Raw genomic sequence first — 19,481 nt, forward strand, 5'->3', positions numbered from 1 at the left:
TACTGTATAATGTACTTTTTTGATTTTTTTCATTTTTCCATTTTTGCGCATTTTCTAAATTATTTTTTATTTTGAAATATTTTTAATTTTTCCTGGAAAAACCCACGAAGTACTAAGACCGTGATATCTTAGACCGAGAAGTAGGAAGGTTCACTGAATCAGCAGTTTTCTATTAGTCACTCAAGTGAAATGCTTTTAAAACATAATTGAAAAAAAAAACTCTGATGTTGCCATTTTTGAAAGCTAAGCTAATCTCTTCTGATGAATGCAGCCAGCTCGCACTCAAGTGTGCCACAGTTGCATTGTGGGAAGTGTAGTATTGGTATGTGTAAAAGACATGCAACCTTCAAACCACAGTACAAACCAGGCTGGTTCTAGTATTAAATAAATATATTCCTGGGAGCCATAGTAAACCTTCTTACGGGCCGGATCTGGTTGGCGGGCCGTTACTTTGGCACATGTGAACATGTGGAGTGGCCACATCACAATGATTATATGTGATGGATTTTGTTTTGGAAATGATTTAAACAGATAAATGGTGTGCCATTTTTTAACACTGGCAGTCAAAAGGTTTTATAAGGTCAACTTAGGCTAAAGGGAGGCACAAAGAAGACAAAGAATGGAGTAGCTAATAAGCATTGTGCAAGGGGCATGAGAGACTGTCACATCATAAAATACTGTGGGCTGGTTTGTGATGAATTCCGCGCTTTGACAAAAATCCTATAGCTTATCCAATTACACAGCTCTTATACTCCAACTCCAGCCATGACAGATAAACTGGACCTGTATTTGTGGAATGTCAATAGCTCAAAAACCCACTGCTGCAAAGCTATTCCCCTGAGATGACACTATGATACTAAAACACTATCAAAACAGAGGAGGGAATGAGGAATGGGTGGCTGGTGAGAAATTTTGGTTGGTGAGTGGAGTGACAGCGAAGGATGAACTGAGGTGACTGAAATGATCAGAGTGGACATTGGACGAGGCAATGTGATGGTTTGAGAAAGATCGTAGGAAGGAATGTTGGAGTGAATGACAAGATGGTGCATGGACGAGGAGAGGAAGGAGGATGTTGAAATCATGGAAGAGTAAGAGAGATGGATGAGGTAAGCCAGAGAAGGGAGGGATAAGAGCAGATTTTATGGCTTTGGTATCGTGGAGAGGTGAGAGCTGAGACAGCAAACGGCTGGGAAGGAAGAGGAAAAGAAAGGGGAGCGTTGTTATGGTAAAGTGATGGATGAGGGCAAAAGTGAACAGGATGAAAGGCAAAAATGAAAGAATGAGAAACCCGGGAGAAGAAGAGACAAAATGAGCCCATTCAAAAGTGATGAGAAAGGTTACATCAAGTAGAACACAGTTGCTTGAAATCACATGAAACATAAAGCAAAAATTGGAAAAGTTCTAGCTAAAAGTCAGGACAATAGAAGAGAGTGGAAAGTCATAAACCATGACTGCTCAGTCTTCAATAAGTGGTGATGATAAATGGGAGGCCACTGAAGTAGTTTAATGTCTTTTCATTCAAAGTTGAGCCTCACCTTATTGGAAACTTTTTGGCACGTTCTGAGTTTCCATTAATAAAATCACATGACAAGAGCATAATGGGATATTCCAATGCCCTTTTGTTTGGAATATCAATCTTCAATCATCTCAAATCTGATACTCCCGGAAAGATGGTGTTCTAATGATTTCTTGTCAAATTTAATTGAGCAGCTGGGGCAATGTAAACTGAGATGTTGATACAAAGAGCAACAGGGTTAAAATCCTTTTTAATATTCATTTTCATGTGTATGATGACATTCTTACACCAAGGCTGTGTATAAATTCTGTTACAAACCTAAAAAAAAAAAAAAATGCACAGCATTGTAAATTTGCATTTAAATTTAAATTGCAATTGAATTTAACCCACCATTGTTTCCTAAAGACTATTCTACAGTTATTCTGGCTCAAAATGAACATGAAATTGAACAAGGCCTATTGCACGGTATGGCATTTTAGTTTTAGATGATTTTATTAAATAAAGCTTAGGAATTTGAGAAGTTGGAAGGTATAATACAGTACTGTAGCCGCTGGGGTAAAATGGAGTGAAATTACTTGGTACAGGACTAGGGACCGACCGATTATAAAGGGATATGATTTATTTATTTACTTTTTCTGCTTGGCTTTCAACGGAGGTGGACTCCTTTTCCTCTGCTGCTCTGTTAGGTTCAGTAGGTTATTCAATTTCATTATTGTAAAAACTCAGATTCTCCCCCAAGTTCGACCCAAACTGTCATATGCCACCTCTCGTTACCTGTCAAGTGAATGATTTATTTTTGTGAACACATCTCTTCTATGATCCCAAAAGAGGACACTTTAAGTTGAATATTTTTCTGTGGAAAAATATTCAATTGTAATTATTACTTTTTGAGAACAGATATGAAACTTTATATTGATTATTTTATGTGGAAACTAAGTATTAACAAGTTATCAATTGAGTTCTTTCTTTTTGATAACAGATTTCTTCTATGATCAAAAGAGGACACTTTAGGTTCATTATTTTTTGGTGGACCATTATAAATGAAATTTGAAAGGGTGTGACATTGAATAAATCAGACACTGATGGCATGTTTTAAGTCTTCTTTTTTTTTTTTTCTTTTTTTTGTGTGTTTGTGTGTGTGTGTTTTTTTTCTCTTTTATTTAACCCCAAACTGCTTAGCACTGTACCAAACTTTCAAATTGTTGAGTAGTAACGTTGAGATACTGGATTTTTTCCAACCTTTTTTTTAACACCAACTTGAACAATAGTTAAAAAAAAAAAAACTGTAACTCGTGGCTTCTGATGTCAAAAGTCCAAATCCAGCCATTTGTTTTGAAAATGTAATATTACGAGTCAGCAATTTAACATTTACATGCTTCACTGTCACAACCTGCCAGTCCAGCCAACTCATTCTCTTTCACAAACCAGCTCAACCACATTACAATCAATCATCCCAAATAACCACCAGCTGCTACCAATTTTCCTGCACTGCATAAAATCGTGCCACCCCCTGCCAATACTTACCAGATTGTCTTGAGCCCACATGCAAAGCCTTCCAGCGGTTACCCTCACCTGCCTGGTCGTAACTTGCCCCTGCCTGTCTCTGACCACTCGCCTGAAAAAACTTTTTCTTAAAACTAAACCACTGCTCTTTTACATCTGGCACTATATAAGGGCATTTTGGCAAAAACTACTCGACATCAGTGACAGACTCGGGGAACTACATGTAGGGCAGGCATGTCCAAACCCAGTCCTCGAGGGCCGCCTATCTGGCATGTTTTGGAGGTTTTTGTCCTCCTACCACACCTGATTCAAATGTTCAGCTCATCAGCAAGCTCAGCGGAAGCCTGACAACAAACCTGATCATTTGAATCAGCTGCATCGGACAATGGAAACATCAAAAACATGCAGAATAGGTGGCCCTCGAGGACCGGTTTTGGACATGCCTGATGTAGGGGAAAGAGTGGGGTGTGGGCAGACAGAACAGAGTGACAAGACAGACTGTGGCTTGCCCTTTAAGACCAGTTGAAATGCAATGTGGGAATAAGCGGGGAGAGGGGTAGCGCTCTTTGCTGCGGCAAGAGTGGAGTTAGTGAGCAGCTGCTATGTGTTGAAAACTAAATGTAAAGTTTGTGCCCAAAAAGAGACTGTTCAAGCTTCATATTACAGTTAGAAGATCACTTGGGCATGGGAAAGAAAAGTAGGGAAGGTTTTACTAAACACATTTTATACACTTTATTTATGTCCTTACAATGTCCGTGGGGTAAGGGTGTCCTACTTCGCGGATTTCACTTTTGGCAAGGGTTTTGTATTCCCCATTTACCGCTAAAAATGAGGGAACTCACATCTTACTCACATCTTGTCTGTGACAATCGTTGTCGACAGTCGTGACAATCCTTTGCAAAAAACAGAACTACTCTGAGGCACTTGACAAAAATGAAATTGACTTCCCTATGTTTTTCTACACTGGTACCACTACTATGACTTTTAGTAAGCTGCTGTCACATAATAATCATTAGGGGAGTTGGAATGTGATATATTGAGGAGTTGATCTTAAAGTTGCTAAAAATCACAGTAAAATTGACTCATTCTGTGAAGCAGACACTTCAGTGGCAATCTTTTTTATCTGTTACATGCATACAGTAACACATTGCAGAGCTATTGTCTTGTAAGACATGGATGACAGCAGAGATGTCATGCTGTTATAATGTGGTATCACACAGTGTTGTCTCTCTGGTTACTCTGTCATTTTTTACCTCTAGAGAATGCAATTTTTTTTATCCTTGTTTCTATGTATGTCCTTTTGTCAGCGTGTGTTCCTATGATGAAAGTGACCGTGTTGTAAGCTTTAACGTAACTGTGCAAGTTTGTTATGTCCTATATGTTTTTCTTTCTGCACAGTACAGTCGAATGTTCTGAAACACACTCAAATTAAGTGTCATTGTTTTAATGTTTTAAAAAGTTCCTGAATTGTAGATTATTATTTAAATATTGGACTTTATGAACAAACACTGATGAGATCATTTGTGAAACATATTTAAGAATCAATCAGCTTTATAGGTTCTTCAAAGACACTTTATTGTCCAGGAAACAGCTTTCAGTGCTCATTTTACCTCTGAAAACTAGTGGGTTCCCGGGACTCGCAATTCTAAAAAACGATGAGTCCCGACAGAAATATTTGGAGTCCCAAAAATTGTGCAATATGAAGGACAAATTAAGTCCATCATTCAAACTGCAGTGACAAGACATGAGCAAAAAACCTACAACAGATATTAGCAAATGTAAAAGTAAATAAACAGTATGTATATGGCCCACAACTTGATGATCGGGAAAAATGTTTTTCCTCCTGAAGGTAGACCTTTTGAGGACCTTTGCACCATCCAGAGCAGGAGTGTCAAACTTAAGCTTGTGGGCCGCTTGAAGGAAAATCTATTCCCAAGCAGGTCGGACCAATAAAATCACCATATGTATTTATATAACTTTAAAACAGAAACTTCAACTTTATTTTTCATTTTTAATACTGTCTAAAATATAGGAAGTACAACATCACTATTAATCATGAAATATTAACAATACTTTTAATCAGAAAACATTTCAAGTTTTTCATTTTTCAATAATTTTTGTTCTTCACAAAATTATCTCATTGGATAGTTTAAACACATTTGCGGGCCAGGATGTGGGCCATATGTTTGACACCCCTGATGTCTGTCAACTAACACAAGCTCAATGCTCTCAAAATTATCATCGACGCAGGCCATAAGCAGCTTTATGTTTTATGCAGCTACAGATGGGGAAAAAAATATAATATTAATTAGCCACGTGTGCATCGTTTATGTGGAGATAGTTATGTGCAGCAGCAATGCATTACTATAGTAATGGAAATTCCCCCAGTGTGAAGAATGAATAGTCATGAGGTCATGAATCTACTGTAATTGTGTCTAAAGAATATTGTACTTTTGTGTATGTTGTGCACTTGATCGTGTCAGTGTGGAACTGTAAACTATTTGCTACTATGCAACTTTCCAATAGCTAACATTCATATTATCATTTGTATTTTAGCACAGAAAGCCAGTTATTTGGTCTATCAGGAACAGACCCAGTGTAGCGTCGGTTGGAAATTCCTCCTCATCTTTGAGCTCATGCCAGCGAGTGAAAACAGGGCCAATCTCAATCCTTGACTGTCCAGTTTCTTTATTTTTTGTCTATTTTGATAGAATTTTCATGATATTTATTGGTTATTTTGCAGCTTTGGCCATTATATTATTAATTCTGCATTGACATTCGAATTGGCTGCTGAATTTGTGACAAATGGCATAAGATAAAAGTGATGGATGACATGTAGCAGTCAGCACATTTGTAGTTTTTTGTGGGGCAGGGTTCCTACCTTCCTTCTCAAAGTTGCATACAGACAAGCTCAGGCCATGAAAAAGGTTTATTTCAACTAGTTGTAAGTCAATGTTTCATCAGAAGAGTTATGGAAATATTTTTCGAATGGGCACTGTGTGTAACTAAAATATACAACTGCCCCTCCCCCCTTACTCATGGTGTGAGGGGGGACACTGAGTAAGAAGAAGATTTTTTCTTGTATGGGAACATTTCTGTTTGAGCACTCTTAACAAAGTAAGATGGATCTAACTCTAATAGTATTTCAGATTCTTTATTTCAAATATTTTACTTAATTTTCCTCTTCCTAGGTCCACAAGCACTTACACATTTTTTTTTCTGCCTGCAACCCTATCATGACATTCAAACATTGCACACCTATATCATACACGTGTGATAATTCCCACATGAACTCTTTGGAAATCTGTATACCCATATTTATTCTGAGAATTTATCTTAATAAATGTATTTTGCAATGAGTCCCAGAGCCATAACAGACTCCATACTAGTCATACAACTGCCTGCAATTATACACTTTGTGAGTAGATGTCTTAATGTGTACATGAAGCTTCAAGTAATGACCCCTTTCCCCAACCATTTGGTTCAAGCGGTTCAATGCCTCAGGGAGCTTCATCTCTCCATAACTAATGCTGCGTTCAGACCAATTGCAAAAAATCATTTCGCCAAGCTCATTCGTGAGGCTTTTTTTTTTTGCTGGGTGTTTATTACTGGCATTTAGCTTGTTTGGGAGGAAGGGCTTCACATAATTATGTAGTTTAATGTGGATCGGAAAAGCAGGAGCATCATTGTGGTTTTTCATTTCTTTTCTAGGATTGTGGCGGACACAATCTTTTTTCCTATAGCACATTTATCATTTTTATGTGATGTGAGTCCCTCACATTGCGGCAAAACTTGCCTGACAGATTAAAATTTAAAAAAAGTGTCAGTCTCAAATGAGTGGCCAATGGTGTGCTAAATACTTTGGTTAGCCCTCTTGTTGTGTTTGTGTAAAAGGAACAACAATAAAGTCTCTGGATCACTTTGACCCAAACATTATAAAAGTTATTCAAACAAGCAGAAACGCAATCAATGCAAATTCAATATTTATTTTTAAATCACTGCGTTAAATTCATTTCTCAGGAACAAAAATGATGCCTTTGGCTCAATATGACCGGGAGGTTTGATCAATTATCCATAAGTGCCTGAAATACTTTGTATGTGTGTGCGTGTGTGTGTGCTAAATCTGCACTATCACTATCATGGCACAGTTCAACAGCTGTTAAAATAGGAAAATAAATACTGTATATACCAGGTATCGCAAGTTCCTCCTTCAACATACTATGAACCAGCTAAGTGCTCTCACTTGGCGCTCTTTTTGTCTTGAACGCTGAGTGTGTGCGCAAACCTGCCGCCATCATTGATTCCTGCCCAGTGTGTGGCATTGAATGTTCCTAAAGCAGATTGGCTGTGGTGACGCCAAGTGACAAAAAATTATTTTATGGTAGTTGGACGAATAAGCAAAACAAGTGAAAAACTGCGCGCCATTCACATCATGTTAGGTGAACTACATTGACTGCAATTCAAATGCGTCACTTATTTCACCCTTCACGCAGTCGATCTGAATGCAGCATAGTTGTCAGCAAGAGGAAATCAAAGGGTGTGCGGGAATCATAAAAAGCACAAAAAAACCCCCAAAATGAAGCACATCAGAAATCTGTTGAGTGTGCTGGGCAAATGCTGTTATAAGCAAGAGAAAGACAGGACTGGATAAAGAAGTGCCAAGGGGTGCAGTCAAAGGTGAGCACCATAGGGAGAATGGAGAGAAGTGACTAGAGGTCGACAGACTAAAAGAGAGATGGGGATGACAGAGTAAGCCAGAGTGAGAATAGAAGAGAGAGCACAGTATTGAAGCAAGGGGAAGGAGTGTCAGGGGACTGCTGTCACCATCTTCTCACCTGTCACATGCACAGATGTTCAGGGCTGAAAAGAAGAGAATGAGGACAATGGGGTATGAGAATGATGGAACAGAGAAGGTCAAAGAAACGAGTTCAGCTGTCGGAAATGAAGAAGAGGGACGTAAGGTGAGATCTTAAATCCCAGGAATATGGAGGGACAGATCCAATGAAATATAGGAAATGCAAGCTATCCATTTGTCAATTAGTTCTCTGTAAACCCTGGTGGTAGCCAGTCATTTGAACATAAAATAATTTTTCAATTAGAACAGACACTAGAGGTAAAATTTTAAGCCCAAACCCAAGCCATACCCGACCGGTCGGGCCCAAAATGTCATTCATTACGTTTGGGTCGGGTGGGGCCGGGCTTCTATCTCGTTGACTTTTTCTTCTTATCGGCTTTATTGCTGGTTCTTGGAATGGTACAGCAGAAGCAAATGCTAACATAAACACCGCTGCGCACGACTCTCTCTGTCTGATGTCATCCCGTAGCCCAGACGCTCACTACGGTGGCTCAGAGGAACATTCATATGAGAGTAAGCCATCTCACAACAGGAATACTTATTATAAAATAAATAATTTGGATAAACCAGAGAAGGCACTGTAAGGTAATTGCTATTTAACTACTATATGAGCCGCAGAGCCAGAGCATGCTCTGCACACCTGAATGCCGCCCTCTTAATAATCTTAATATATCTTTTCCCATTTATTTGATTTGCACTATTCTATTTAAAGTCTAGTGGGCTGCAGTATTCCTCCGCATAAGTAAGTGCGCACCAATGGCGGATGGCCTTAAAATTTTCCCTGTCAACTCTTAAAAAAATTCATCAATGATGGAAAATTGTGGTTAATGTAACCTCTGCAGACACAGAAATATAAAAGATGTAAATGTTTATACAGTCTTGTTAAACTTAGATTTTGTTACAAAAGCCTTTAATTTGTTCATAAATCACCTCCTCCTCCCGAGTCCTCAAAAATAAAATATGAAATCTCGGGTTTGCTTCGAGCTTGGGCCTGCAAATCAAGTTAATTGGTCGGGCTCGGGCCGGGTCGTACTTTAATACCGCGGGCCTGGGTCAGGTCGGGCTGGATTTTTTTAGGCCCGATCTTACCTCTAACAGACACACGCGCACACACACACCTACCAAATTAAAAGACACAAGTTGGTAAGATATACACTAATAAAGTAATTACAAAATAAAGCAACCTGAATACCAAGATATTTAATGTACACTCACTTCACACTCAGAATAAACCACATTGTCTGTCTGTCTGTCCGTCCGTCCATCCGTCCTTCCGCCCGCCCGTCCATCCATCAATCTAAACACTTGTCCTCAAAATGATCCATACCCTTGTGAATTTTTTTGTATTGTTTTTTGTTTTTTTTATGTTTGTGATTATACTAATTCATTTTTCCTCAAAGAGGAAGCCCTGCATCAAAGCAAACAAACCAAAAATAAAGGAACACAATACAGTGAAGCCAAATAATTGGCATAGAGACAAATGGCTCTTTGTTCTTTGCACACACATTATGAATGTGTCACACAACTAGCCAATCAGAGCTAGTAAAAGCCCATTGATTGACAGCCTGGTCTCCAATTAGATTGCTTGTTGTGTTCACCCGAAAGCACAAACAAGATTGCGTCACATCGACTTGGGCGGGAGAAGGTGGGTTTATATCAATAAAGTACAAAAACTAGTTACTTACTAGTTAACTAGTGTGTTACCTTGTTAACTAGTTAACAAAGTAGTCCCATCAAATGAGACAGTACAGTCATGAGAATAATATTAAACTTTATGCCCATACATTTTTTTCCAAAGAAGTCCACCTTCTTCCGCCCAAGTCCGTGTTGATACGATCAACAAGCAATCTAATTGGAGCCCAAGCTGTCAATCAATGTGCTTTTACTAGCTCTGATTGGCTAGTTGTGTGACACATTCATAATGTGTGTGCAAAGAACAAAGAGCCATTTGTCTCTATGCCAATTATTTGGCTTCACTGTATTGTGTTCCTTTATTTTTGGTTTGTTTGCTTTGATGCAGGGCTTCCTCTTTGTCATAAAAAGTTATGTTGATATAGACGAGTATTATTATCCACAGATTGCATGTTTGTCACTAAATGATGGCGTAAAAAATCCGGTTTAGGATTGCTATACGCAAACACGGATCTGGAGAGTGTGGCTAATCTCCACTTTGGTCTTAGATTTTTATTTTGTTTTTTTTATAGCTGAAAACCCCCCAGGGCACTAATAGATGATAGGGCAAACAGTTACAGTGTGTTAAGAACCCTGGCTGTGTGTTGACAATGCCTTAATTTCTGGCCTAAATAATGAAAATACAAGAGGATATGGTATGTTGAAGAATTAAAGTGAAATTCTATGGCATCATTCATAAAAGTGATGGTCCTTTCCAAAACTTAAAAGCAATAGAGGGAAGACTTATCATATGTTATAATGTCAAAACTCACAGCATTGGAAAAACCCTCAGCTGTGTCATTAGAGCCGACCTCAAGGAAGGCTATGAAAGCTCCCTTTGCTTCCTTTCAACTGGAATCAAACAGTATTCCAATGCCGCAGCGTGTTTCACCACCGGCTTTTCTTGCCTTTGTTCATCACTTGTTAGGCTGTCAAGCTGACTCCCTTCTCTGTTGTTTCTTCTGAGAGATAAATGACCAGCGTAAACCTAAAACAACAAATCACAGACTGGAAAAAGCTTCCGGCAGAGAAGAATGAGCAAGAAGGGCATTTGGAGTGAATCAAATCGGGCAAGTTTAGGTGTGAACACAGTTTGTGTTACCATATGTTGGGGTGTAGTAAAATCTCACCAAGAAAGAACTCAATTCCAACTATTCACAGGGAATTTAAATTAAAGACAACTATGCAATGGGCAGAAAAAAAAAGATCTTCGTCACTGGTGGTCGGTTAAACTCCTACAGCAGTCTGTCATAGTGAGAAATAAAATGACATGATCATATATATGCCAGGAGACTACGTAAATATTTTGCAATTCCAGAGGCTGTCATAAAGATATTATGCAGCTATTCTGTTTTTGTTTATAATATGAGAAAAAAAAAAAAATTCCTTTGGCATACAAATGTCTACCTTACATCCTTTGCTCCATTCCTTACTGTGTTCTTCTACTACCACTGTAATAGTGAGTTGGGTTTGGATTCATGCCAAACCACGGGGTTCATGTAGTCAAAGCTAAGTATTGCTGAACTTAAACTGTTGCTGAATAATTTATTTGGTTCAAATTGATACAATGTAATTTGTAGGAATTATAGTGGGAAAATCAAATGACATTTTAACACTTTCAGTGGCCTTCGCACTATTTTTTCAGTTTTTACTTTGATGAGTTACTCATCAATCATTGCATGCTAAATTATGTATCCTTTATAACCAAAGTATTGCGAGATCTCGCAATACTTATTGCGAAAGCTCCCATTCCTAGTTCCTACATCTGTGAACCGGAAGTTAAACAAACACAGCGATGGGGCATTCTTGCACGTAGACATGGCTTTGACATAAGTGAGAAACATCTGAAAAGAATATTTAGGACGAGGGGGCTTTCTCGTCATGATGGCTACTTAAGTAAAGTTGGCAAGACAGAGCCAGATTCACACTTTCGCGATCAATACCTTGTTTGACCACCAACGATGGCTCTATCCCTCCTGAACAACACAGACTACTTGCTACAATGTAAGAAAAGACATTTGTAAAATATTTAAAAAGTCTTTTTCGCTGAAAGGCACCATTGATCCCTATGCGCAGCAGAGGTTCGGCGAGTGTACTGGGACCGTCTGCAAATTGCTAGATGAAGGGTAAAAAAAAAAAAAACGCCATAATGTGTGAACTATTAAATCAATGAAATCAAGAGCTCTCCGTGATTATATTACAACAGCCCTTTTGGATGTAAAAGCTTGTGTTTATCTTTGGGCACATTCTATTCTTAATAATTATTAATAAACTCAATATTAATCAATATCTCCAATATGGTTAGTATAAAGACTCCCAAAGTCACTGCACACATCAGTGACATAACAATTTATTTTTGGCCACGTTTTAAGCTTTTTAGCTGAAAGTGATGTTGGTGTGTTTCTATTTTTATTTATTTATATGAATATATATATTTTTAACCCTTCATATAGTAATTTGCAGACAGTCCCTAGTGCGCATGGGGATCAGTGGTATCTTTTCAGCAAAAAAGGCGGTTTAAATATTTTACAAATGTCAAATATTTTACAAATGTATTTTTACAAATGTCGTTGGTGGTCAGACAACGTAAGAGCTTTTGACCGCGAAAGTGCGAATCTTGCACTGTCTTACTTAAGTAGGCATCACGGCGAGAAAGCCCCCTCGCCCTAAATATTCTTTTCAGATGTTTCTCACTTACGTCAAAGCCATGTCTACGTGCAAGGACAGATTTGATATCTTTATATGTTAGGCCAATACAAAAATAAAAAACAATAAACTTCTCCCACGGATGATGTGTCGGCTGAAGGTGCTCCATTATTGTGTTTGTTTATCTTCCGGTTCACTGATGTAGGAACTAGGAGTGTGAGCTCTCGCAATAAGTATTGCGAGATCTCGCAATAATTATTACGGGATCCCGCAATAGTATTGCGAGGGCTCACAAAGTATTGCGAGATCTCGCAATATTTTTTTTTCTCCATGTCCCTTTAGGGGCTCCGTAGTTTTCATCTATTTTGTGTCTGTGTTTTTCCAAGTTCTCCATATTGAAACATTAACATGGAGTCATCATGGCAATGAATTGAGAAATGTAGCAGAGAGTCAACAGCTGGTTTGCCCCCTGCCAGTGCTTCATCTTTCTGCCATCGAGCACATGGAGACGGAGTAATTTAATTAAAAGACTCAACACATCAAACAACTTTACAAGATAACAAACAAGACCAGAAAAAAGCACACACACAGAAGACAACAAAGGATAATTGCCAAAAAGTGATAGGACAGGTAGACGGCCATTAAGTCTCTCGTTTCAATCAATTAAACTAGCGCTGCAACTAATGCTATTTTGATAATCAATTAATATTCACATTTTTAACAAATTATTTTGATTAATCAAAAAAAAATCAGATTTGAAAAACTTCAATGAAAAACAATTAATTATGTTTTATTGACAAAGCAATAATTTAGTAATAATTTATATATATATATATATATATATATATATATATGTATATATATATATATATATATATGTATATATATATATATATATATATATATATATGTATTTATGTATTTATTTATTTTACGTACATCAAAAAGAAAACCGTGTGTAAAATTGAAAATTAAACTTTAGAATTGGAAAATGGGTGAAACAGAAGTGATCAGATTAGGGGCAGCATCAAGGAAAGAGACAGTTGCAAGGGAATTGGATATAAAGGACTAGCCATGATAAAATCATGGTTGGCCTTTTTATTCATTTGAAAATATATAAGATAGGAATACACTTGAGTAGTTTCTATGGCTAAATAATACTTGGCATTGCTTTATTTTTGTGATCATTTACATACCTTTCTACAGCAACCCGAGACAATCCAATTCACCGGCAAAGTGCATGTCCCAGTCATTCCTCCTCCTCTTCATTTCCTCTGTGTCCCTTCTACAAATTTCCACACCCCCTCATTCCCTCACCTCTCATTTGCTTCCCTACTCTCACTCCACTTCTATTTTAACCTGTGTCCACCAGGCATCTGTCTTCGATTGGCAGCACACTTTGTGTGGAGTGGGGCAGATTATGGGACTACCATTGTGAAGCTCATTAATTTGTTTCTGAAAAAGTTTCTGGCATGCGATAGGAAACTCTGTCTGGGAGAGTCGAGCATAAGTTGGAATTAAGTAGCAACTGTGGAATTTTATAAATGAAACAAAATTGTTTTGCGGTCATTTACGGTTGTTCTGCTGACAACCAGGGTGCAGTCGATTTAAGTGTTGATTTCATCCCACAGCCTTTGGGAGACTGGCAATCTGTAGATGTTTCCACACTGTTTTATACGTAAGAGGACACATCTATTGGTTTTATTCTATTTCATTCTTTCAAATCAATAAACTATTTCTGTTGATGTTTCTACTTTTACACATGAGCAAACTAAAACCATGGTGCTATCTCACTCTCACAGTCATATCCTCCAACCCCCACTGAGTTTTGTGACTGGTGAAAATGGATAAACACGGATCCACACATCCACTCTAACACGTAAGTGTATGGCGTGACTTAATAGCCGGCAGACTTCTCAAGCTCAGCCTAATAAGACCAGCATGTCACATTGATTTTGTGACTCCCTTGGCAGTAGCTGCTCTCAAGGACTCCTCACCATTATGTATGTAGAGGTATGTTTGTGATTTTCGAGATATTTGGGGACTTTCATTTCTCATTCCTGAATGACTTGTTCGATCTATGTAAATATGAAAGAGTTAAAATATAAGACATTCTTGCAGAAATGAGAGACATCAATGGAATGATCCTGCTCAGTGAAACACATGATCTCACTGAATAAAAGACATACAGACTTGCCTTAGATTTATTACGTTTTTTTTTTTTTTTTTATCTTCATAGTTCATATTGTGGCTCTCAAATACATACCTTATACATACCTTATTTCTCCAAGTACATGTCGACCTCACTCATGTCGACCCCCCCTGCAATTTGGTTGAATTTTACATAAATGCTATGATGAGTTTACCCTTGACTTTAGAGGTTACGTAGAGCATAGCTGTCCAAATAAAACATATGGAGTGTGTTATTAAAATGACGAAATTACAGTACTTTGAGGCATTTCTACATCTCATATCGAGTATCATAATGTTGCAGTTACGGGGGTGCGCAACAAGACTGCATATGAATACGTCTAAAAATCATCATCACCATCTGACACGCCAAATAGCTCCTCCTATTTCAATGTTTTCCTCCTCGTCATCTCCTCATGCTCATTAAGTGTGTTTTTTATCATGTTCTGTGCAAACACTCAAAAACGGATGCACATTGTCGAATTAGCTCTATATTGAATCTGCGCTCGCTCAAACTCTTATTATTACGCGCTCAATAGTTTTTTTCCTGCGCTCAAAATCTGTTTTCGCTCGCTCAGTTTTATTCCTGCGCTCAAAATGTTTTTTTGCGCGCTCGCAATTGTGGCACAAATATAACGCCATAGCTGAACATCTAGCTCTCCACTTGCTCAAGTTGTGTCAGCCCTGCATGCTCAGTTTGGCACACACGTTATGAATGTGCCACAAAACTAGCCAATCAGAGCTAGTAAAAGTACAATGATCGACTGCTTGGTCTTAAATTAGATTGCTTGTTGTGTTCACCCCGAAAGAGCAGTCGAAATTGTGTCACAGTGACTTGGGCGGGAGGTGGATTTATATCAATAAAGTACAAAAACTAACAAGGTAGTTCTATCAAATGAGACAATACAGTAATAAGATTAATATAAAAAAAATGTTTTCAAAGAAGTCTACCTTCTCCCTCTCAAATCCTATCTATAAAAAGGGCATTCTGAGATTCACACCTCAGTCACTTGTCATGACACACTTAATTTAAGTTCTTGTGTCATAGTTTGCTATATTCAAATCAGGACGAGTGTTGCTCTGCTAAATAAAGAAAGAGTACAAGTCCAGCCAATTAGTCATTGTGCAAAAATGTTACCCTTTGTTTATCGCCTGACTGAGCTGCATTATAAGGTTTCAGTTTGAAAGTGGAGGGAGGAGAGACGGCAATCAAATATTTACATGGTGAGTTTGAGAGTGTGCTATGCTTTATTTCAATTAATTCTAATTTTAACTCATTCCCTGCCAACCCAGTAAAAATTGATTTGTCGTCAATGGCAGTGAGTTAAATGTTCCTCTGCGAACTGGCAGATTAAGTCAGCGATTTACTGCAGGTAATGTAATTTTATTCTTTGATGTATGCCAGTGACATATAATAATAGAAGCTATGAGAGATACAGTACTGTACTGAGGGTGCAAGGGACCCACACACCTATCAACTACTCAGGACTTTGCATCAAACAAAGAATACAAACTCCAAATGTACCTCTTGTTACCTAATGCATCATTCAGTGTTTCATTTATTTTCATTTAAATGTCAAATATAATGAAACAAATATTGATTCAATTGTTATCAGAGGTGGATCTAGTCACTTCCTCGTTTTTCTTTTTTTTTTTCAGAATTAAGCTTAAAGCTTAAATCTTGAACCTTCAAGGTCATATCACAATATCTGTGAGGAAAAGAAACTATGTGAGAGTGTGGCTATGTGAGAGTTTAGAGGAGTTGTATTAAAAAAACCAACAACAACTCTAATGAGTGTACTGCAAGTTTCAGTGACTGTGTGTGTGTGTGTGTGTGTGTGTGTGTGTGTGTGTGTGTGTGTATTCATATGTGTCAGCATTACCTCCTCGCCTGTTGAGCTTGGCATATCCTGGTGCATATCCATTTGAGAAGACAGATGAGCTGGAGAAGGCTGTGTGCGGCAAAGGGGAGGCCAGAGCCTCATCACATTTTGCTGTGAAGAGAGAAATGATATGATGACGCAAGGAAGCAACGATGGGGAACAAATAGATCATGAGCTTGATAGGTAATGTAGATTAGAAGAATTAGGAAAAGGATGATTTGACCCAAAAAAAAAACAGGGTATTTGCAATTTATTTCATACACTCAATGACCCACAAACTATTAAAAACTTTCACAGTTTTATGGTGAAACTTTTTAAGCCAGCAGAAACATCATCACGGCTGAAGATTGAAACAGAGATGACAGATCATGTGGATCTGCATGCAAAACATTGCCAAGTCTTTTTTTCTTTACTTTGACTTTACACTGCCAAAAAGTAAATTGGGAAAGAAAAACCAGCCCTAACAACCTCAACTTTACTTTTTAACACTAAGAGTTTAAAATGAGGAATAAACCTATGTACAGTACATCAGCTGACGGCCATTTTATAAACACTCAAGCTACAAGAGCTGTATCAAAAACTCTGCCTTAACTTCACTTCACCAAGCAAACTTACATTCCACCCACTAGAGCGAATAATAAAGTAGATCATAGTAGGCGATGAAAAGAATAAGATTCACAATATGAATATATTATGAGGTAGATAGAGTGGAATAAACTACATACATATGAGGATGAGGATGCAAAATATTATGTAGTTAGATGCATTTCTGCAATGTGCAGTGTGCAGGAGTTGTAAGTTGCATGTGTGCATGCAATAAAGTGACTGATGATGGGGCAAAATAGTGCATGGGGGATTCATTCAGAATCCTGATGGCCTGTGGGTAGAAGCCGTTAGCTCAGCTGGTTAGCTAGTCCTGGTCCTCAGGCTCCATTTTATTAAACAATTTAGTTAGTTATTTTGGTGGCAGGCTGCAGGGAGTGGAACTGTAGCGTATACAGTACTTCAGTTCTTTCATCGTTCCCTGCTTGGACGGACAAGCCACAAATACTTATGTCAAAACATAAAAAACAAAACAAAACTGAGCATTATTATTTTTGTCAAGACTGTTTGTTGTAATCTCATTAGATTCTGCAATTTTCCATATTGTTTTGGTCACTTTAGTGTCATGTTTCATTAGCATTCACTTTCACTGGCATATCCTGATATGTTGAGTTATTGCAATTTTTCCAAAAGCGTAAAATGTATTGACTTTAATTATGAGTGTCATTTTGATTGGAGACTACCCACTGCATGCTCTGGAAGAGAGAAAAAAAATGTAGTAATACGTTTGGGCACAACATCCAAAACTATTATGGAACAGTTGCAATAAAAATGCTGACTTTCATTTATTTACTGTATACCATTTATTTATGAACCATGAATGACATTTTGGTTTCAAAGAATACACTTGTGTTTTAATGTTTTGGCCACTTTTGCTCAATCTTGACACAGAAACAATGATACAATATATATATTTTTGTGACATTTTTCATAAAAGGCTTTCTCTCACGTGAGGGACTGGATATGTACCCAGAAGCACACAGGACATGGACAGGAAATGAAAAAATAGTAAGTCTTTATACACAACATTCCAACATAACTACAGCAACCATGTGAAACAAGACTCATCAAACTGAACTCAAAAACTAACCCGGGAAGTAGACCCAAGAGACTATACTAGAAACTAGGAGCACATCCTATCGTGACAGCTTAACTTGATGTTTGGACAACGTTTCACTGAGATTCTAAATACCGTCAGACATTAATCTTATATGACATCATAAAGCAAACAGAAGAAATTTAGCAACTGCATGGCAACTTATTCATCATGGAACAAACCAGTCACAACTTGAAATACAGGACCCTACATGACAAAGGTGATAAATAAATTCAAATGACAAAAGTTGACAAATTATATGACCAATACGACAAAAGTGACAATACACGAAAATAGTAACTGCATACCAACTAAAACCACAGCACTTTCAGATTACCCACATTAGACGCCTCTATAAATTAAGGTGCAGTACACTGCTCTCAATTGCAATGAGACCAGATTGCCTATTATCAGAGTTATCAATAAAAAGAGACTGGAGAAAAGGCAAGATTCTGAGTCAAAAATGATCTTTTGCTAAAGATGGAGAGCGCACCAAGTACTTCCGGTGATCTCAGATTACAACGAAGGTGGTTATAAATTTCCCAGTACAGTAATACCATACAGTATAAGGAACTGTTTAGGTGTGTGTGCGTGTGTGTGTACATGACAATAGGTGTGCACGAAATGTGTTTTTGTATGATAACATATATACAATTATTCCATCACCTATTAAGAGTCAAACGTCTTTTTAATATTTCTTTAATAGCATTGTAATTTTACAAAGCCAACATTCAAGTATCTGTCCGATTGTGGATCTGATCCGCAGCTGATAAACAAGCTTTCAAGGAGTATGTTAAGAGTATGTCTGATCCGCAGCTGATTAACAAGCTTTCAAGGAGTATGTTAATGTGGATACAAATTGTATTTTAAAAGCAGTTACAAATTCATGTACACATGTACTTTTTATGACTTGAGTGCATCATTTAGCATGAATTTGTTAGAAAAAGAGAACCGTTTTTATAAATGCACGTCACAAACTTTTTTACACCATTTACTCTACAACACTTTATTTGAGTGTTTTTCAGTGCTGCTGTTTTGGCTAGCAACAGCCTATTTTCGTAGGCTGACACATATGCCTTCAGTGTAAAAACTGCCGTACATTCATTTTTAGAGGTAGCGAGTTAATGTCTAGATAAAAATAGTCTTGCCACACCTCAATTAAAAACTGGCCATATTTTTTTCTTGCATGTGGCATCATAGTCTGATTAGTGAAGTTAAACTGTGCTTTGCGTTGGACTTGTTCTCTGCATTTAAAAAAAAATTAAATTAAAAGCCACTATATCAGAAGTATATACGTGAAAATTGGTGTGTCATGTATATTGCATTTCTCTCCTCCAAATGATATATTTTTTTAAAGGATAATCCACTCAAGTGAAAACCAAATCATATTTATTATAAAGGACACATTTTATTTTTATTTCCTGTTTGACAATCCTCTGATTTAGACAAGGCAAAATGACGTTTACTGAATATTCCATCTGACTTGAACATTGTTTCCTTACATTTATTGAGCCAATG

General features: G+C 37.6%; 1 protein-coding gene across 3 annotated transcripts in view; it reads right to left on the reverse strand.

The window, feature by feature from the left end:
- Positions 1–19,481, reverse strand: part of cntnap2a (contactin associated protein 2a) — a 381,313-nt gene that overhangs the window by 219,726 nt on the left and 142,106 nt on the right. For 2 of the 3 annotated variants that reach the window (XM_088401634.1, XM_088401636.1), the window contains exon 2: positions 16,265–16,375. In XM_088401634.1, the coding sequence (XP_088257760.1) occupies positions 16,265–16,375 (111 nt within the window). Of the gene's footprint in view, positions 1–13,387; positions 13,475–16,264; positions 16,376–19,481 lie in introns of those variants that run through there. The other variant, XM_088401635.1, reaches the window with a different exon arrangement.

The sequence above is a fragment of the Hippichthys cyanospilos genome, chromosome 19 (genome assembly GCF_059441005.1).
Source record: "Hippichthys cyanospilos isolate Australia breed blue-spotted pipefish chromosome 19, RoL_Hcya_1.0, whole genome shotgun sequence".
NCBI lineage: Eukaryota > Metazoa > Chordata > Actinopteri > Syngnathiformes > Syngnathidae > Hippichthys > Hippichthys cyanospilos.